At 35.4% G+C, this 3,912-nt stretch overlaps 1 protein-coding gene across 5 annotated transcripts; it reads left to right on the forward strand.

Moving 5' to 3' along the window:
- Nucleotides 1-145: 145 nt before the first annotated feature.
- Nucleotides 146-3,583, forward strand: LOC103443675 (nuclear pore complex protein NUP58-like). Of its 5 annotated transcripts, none has more exons than XR_530536.4 (6): nt 146-341; nt 598-800; nt 1,161-1,349; nt 1,975-2,135; nt 2,538-2,627; nt 3,402-3,583. XR_530536.4 is itself a non-coding variant. In XM_070810647.1 (6 exons), exons 2-3 carry the CDS (start codon nt 565-567, stop codon nt 1,213-1,215), a joined length of 291 nt encoding a protein of 96 aa, XP_070666748.1. In that variant the 5' UTR covers nt 152-341; nt 510-564; the 3' UTR covers nt 1,216-1,349; nt 1,975-2,135; nt 2,538-2,627; nt 3,402-3,583. The 5 variants fall into 5 exon arrangements, 4 of the variants coding, with proteins under 4 accessions (XP_070666751.1, XP_070666748.1, XP_070666750.1 ...); XM_070810647.1 differs by having other exon boundaries at nt 152-341; nt 510-800; XM_070810649.1 differs by having other exon boundaries at nt 152-341; nt 510-800; nt 1,975-2,132.
- Nucleotides 3,584-3,912: the final 329 nt, after the last annotated feature.

Here is a 3,912-nt window from a genome sequence, read left to right on the forward strand (position 1 = left end):
AAATAATAAAAACAAAATAGCATGGATACTTTTGTCAAAACAAAAAAGAAAAATATGTTAAACAAAAAGAGAATTAAAAATTAGAAAGAAAAAACAAAAAGAAAAAGAAAAAAGAAGATAAAAACCCACAACTCCCTTCTTCTCTGTCTTCGTCTCTCTACACACACAACCGCTCCCATGTTTTACTCAATACAACCGCTCCACTTACTTCAGTTTGTTTTTTTTTTTTTTTTAATGAAGGACAATTTCATTAAAACCAGCCAAACGACATAGATTTTGCATCAGCTGAAGATTTTGCTTCCTTGAAAATCTAGCGAGAAATCGTCCGTGCGTTTTGGTTTGTAAGTTCTTCTTTATCGTTTCAGTTTAAATTATTTCATTTACTTTCTCAATTTTGCTTCCATGAATCCAACGCCAAGCATTCATGATTGATTTGCTATTTTTGAATTGACATTCTAGACTATATCAAAATTCAAGTCATTGATTATTTTTTTAAGAAAATTATGCAGTCTTTTCTCAATTTTAGAACCTCAATCCCAAAACCAGCCCACAGTAACCACAACAATGGCGTTCACATCGTTATTCTCTACGCCGCAGCCACAACAACAGCAGCAGCAATCGCGGTTTCAAACTCAACCCTTTCAGCAAAGCAGCTCCTTCTTCTCCCACCAACCACCGCAGCAGCAGCAGCAGCAGCAACAGCAATTGTATTTGTTTACTAATGACAAGACTCCGGCGAGTTATGGTACCAAGTGGGGGGATCTCCATCCGGATTCCCAGAAAATTCTTCTGCAGATTGAGTAAGTTTTCTTGAATTTTTGTGAAGAAATTTAGCCTGTTATTGGTTTTTCTTTGTGATTTTTTGGGGTGTTGGCCTATTTGGTTACTGAGAAAATGTAGGAAAAGGAAGCAAAATTTTGAGTCTTTTTCGTTGTGTAAAGTAGTATTATGCAAAATTGCTCAATTAGATTCCGTAAAGTGAATTTTTTTTTTCGATATTTGTTGGGTATTAATTAAAGTTCAAAACTTGGGTTTAGTTTGTATTAAATTCCAAGTGTAATAGTTCAGAACTTGGGTTTACATTTTCACTCATATAATTATGAGTTGACCTAAGATATATGGTTTCTGAGGTTCTGTTCTGAACTGTTGTTTGCTCGCAGGGAACGGGTACTGGGGTATAGGGATGAAAGTCAGCGTTCTGGAGTGATGAAGTGAAGTTGCTGGTTGTGGCGGAGGAAGGATTTACTCTGGCTCTTGGCAATGGGAAGGACTTGAGGAGTTTTAGAGAGATGAGTTAGTGAAGGTTGATGGCGAGGGGCAGTGTGTTATGAAAGATCATGGGTATTTTGGTACGTTTAGCCTTAGCTCCACGTTTTAAGTTTGAGTCCTGTGATTTCATTTGTTGGAGAAAGTTTAAAGCTTTATATTGCCAATGGTTGCGTAGTTCTCTTCAATTTGTATGGTTGTGATGATACGGAAATAATGAGTTTACGTTCAAATTTTCTAAGACTTTAGAGGTAACCAAATTGACCCTTTTAATCTTTTAAGTTGCCATTGCATTCAGATTATGTTTTTGGTTTTATCATGCGAAAGTTAGAATTGTTACTCTCCTTGATTTTTTTAATTAATGTTGATAATTTTTGTGTAGAAAAGGTGGGAGTCTCTCCTCCGTCAAGGGAGGAGTTATTTGTTGTTGGTGATCTTATGCTCAACTAGATTTTGAGAACAACCGGTAAGATCACCAACAACAACAACAAATAAGATCACCAACATTAATTTTTGGTTTTAGCATGCTTGCTTGATCTGTATGGAGTGGAGTGGGGTTATCTGCGCATGTAATTTTATGCATAGTTTCATAAGTGGGGTTCAGTACCTAATATATCCTCAAATTTCTAATACAGTCGTTCAGACTAATTAATTATTTAATTGCTTTACCCTTGACCGCTAATTGATTTTGAGGTTCAATGGAAGCAGAGTTCACAAGGAATTGCTGAATGATTTTTAAAAGTAGCCATTGCATGCTTATCTATGGGCGCCAAATTTTCTCTCAAAACCTAGGATGCGGAGGGACTTAGCGGAGGAAGCTGAATACATAACTCTTTTGGCCATTGTCGTTTCTTTTATTCATCGAGGTGGTAAGCCTAATACATAACTCTTTTCTCTTATATGTATAGTTTCTATGGCTTTCACTTATTCTTTAATTTGTCAAATTTTGACATATTGAGAGCTTCAGAAAAGTGAATCCATATTCATTTTCTTATGTATCGATCCCTTGCTCTTTATGACCACAACTTAAGCCAGCCCTTCGAAAGCTAGACAATCATCCTTACTTCTTTATTGTGAATACTCTTCATTTCAAGTTATATATTTTCTTGCCAATTATTACTACTGTAAAAGAGTAAATAGGTAGAAAAACTAAACATTTGTCATTTGTTTTAGCACAACACTTATGACACTCTGTTTTCCCCAGGTTAATACTCCGAATTAAGCGTTTGTTTTTGTTTTTTGAGTAAAAAAATCTTGCTTTTTTGGATTAGGAGGAGGTTCATTGATTGAAGTTATAAAAGAGCCAAACAAAGAGTACGAAGAAAAAGCAGGGCAGACATCCGCAATTCGGTTTAAGAATGGTGATTCTCTATAACCGGATCAATTTCTTCTTCAATTAGTGCTCAATTGTTGAATATATGTTTGTTCCTTTGGTGTTTTTCAAGTTTCCATGTATTTGTTTATCATAAGTGGTGAATTTCTAGACATATATGTGTGGATTAACATCCTCAGAAGTCAACAAACTCAAGGGCATTTTGGAAATCTGTAGAATTAGCCAACAGACTACTTTGGTTGAATCAAATTGGTTGTTTAGCAGCCAGAAGACTACTTTGGTGTCTCAAGGCTTCACCAAAAAATTTTGTACTAAAAGACCCCTAAAAAAAAAAAAAAAAAAAAAAAACTAAAACTGATAGAATTTGATACACATTAGAGCACAACGGTAATTTTGTAAGAAAAATTAAAATTTGTTAATAAAAGATAATAAAGAGAGAAAAAGGGGAACGTGCTGATCAAACTCCTCCATTTTAGGAGAGAGATAATAAGAAAATAAAAAACCAACGTGGGAAAAGAGGGGTAGAGAAAACTGTTTGCAGTTGCTGGCAGTTTTAAACTCCCCACTTTGAATCAAATTTGTTGTTTAGCAGATCTTGCTCCCATATTTGGCTGCAACTAAACCTTAAGCGGACCTTCGCTCCCGCTGATCCACCACCACCTCCACTTCCACCTCCACCTCCACCTCCGATCCTTCTCCCTCCCTTTCAATTCTAACTATATCCTAATTTAAATTATTTAATGTGTTGTGCTGTTCACTTAATTTTGATTTAGTTTAACTTTTGTCTTCCGTGTTTTGTTAGGAACCTTGCTGGCTATCGCACTAATTTACAACAAGACTGTTCTACAGTGGGCTGCTGGGAGATTCCTTAATTTTTTTTTCTTAAGGGTTATTATACAAAATGGTCCCTAAAATTTGCATGATCAATAGAAATGGTCCTTGAGATTTAAAATCAATAGAAATGGTCCATGAGATTGTCTACCATCCATGATTTTGGTCATTCTATTAAAAACTCTTTGGGCAATTTTCAATGCTTCGTAACTCAATCGATTCTTAGCCAAATTCAACCTATAATATATCAAAATGAAGATAAGAAAGTGTAGAACAAGATTATACCTATTTCGAAGCCCAATGATTGCTGGAGATGGCCAAAATATAGCCTGAAAGGTGGCTGGTTAGTGGGAAAACTGGAAAACTCGTCGGAAACTGGGTAAACTTTAAACATTCATAACTTCTTCAATACTTAACTAAATCGAGTGATTCAAAAATGAAAATCATACTTCTCGACGAGACGAAGAGAATGGTATCTTTCT

The sequence above is a fragment of the Malus domestica genome, chromosome 13 (assembly GCF_042453785.1).
Source record: "Malus domestica chromosome 13, GDT2T_hap1".
Lineage (NCBI taxonomy): Eukaryota > Viridiplantae > Streptophyta > Magnoliopsida > Rosales > Rosaceae > Malus > Malus domestica.

What these genes read in the sequence shown, in the direction of transcription:
- LOC103443675 (XM_070810650.1), top strand. Translation starts at nt 565, where the DNA reads ATGGCGTTCACATCGTTATTCTCTACGCCGCAGCCACAACAACAGCAG. An exon ending in AAAATTCTTCTGCAGATTGA is followed by an intron (nt 801 to 1,160) that starts GTAAGTTTTCTT and finishes GTTTGCTCGCAG; the next exon opens with GGAACGGGTACTGGGGTATA.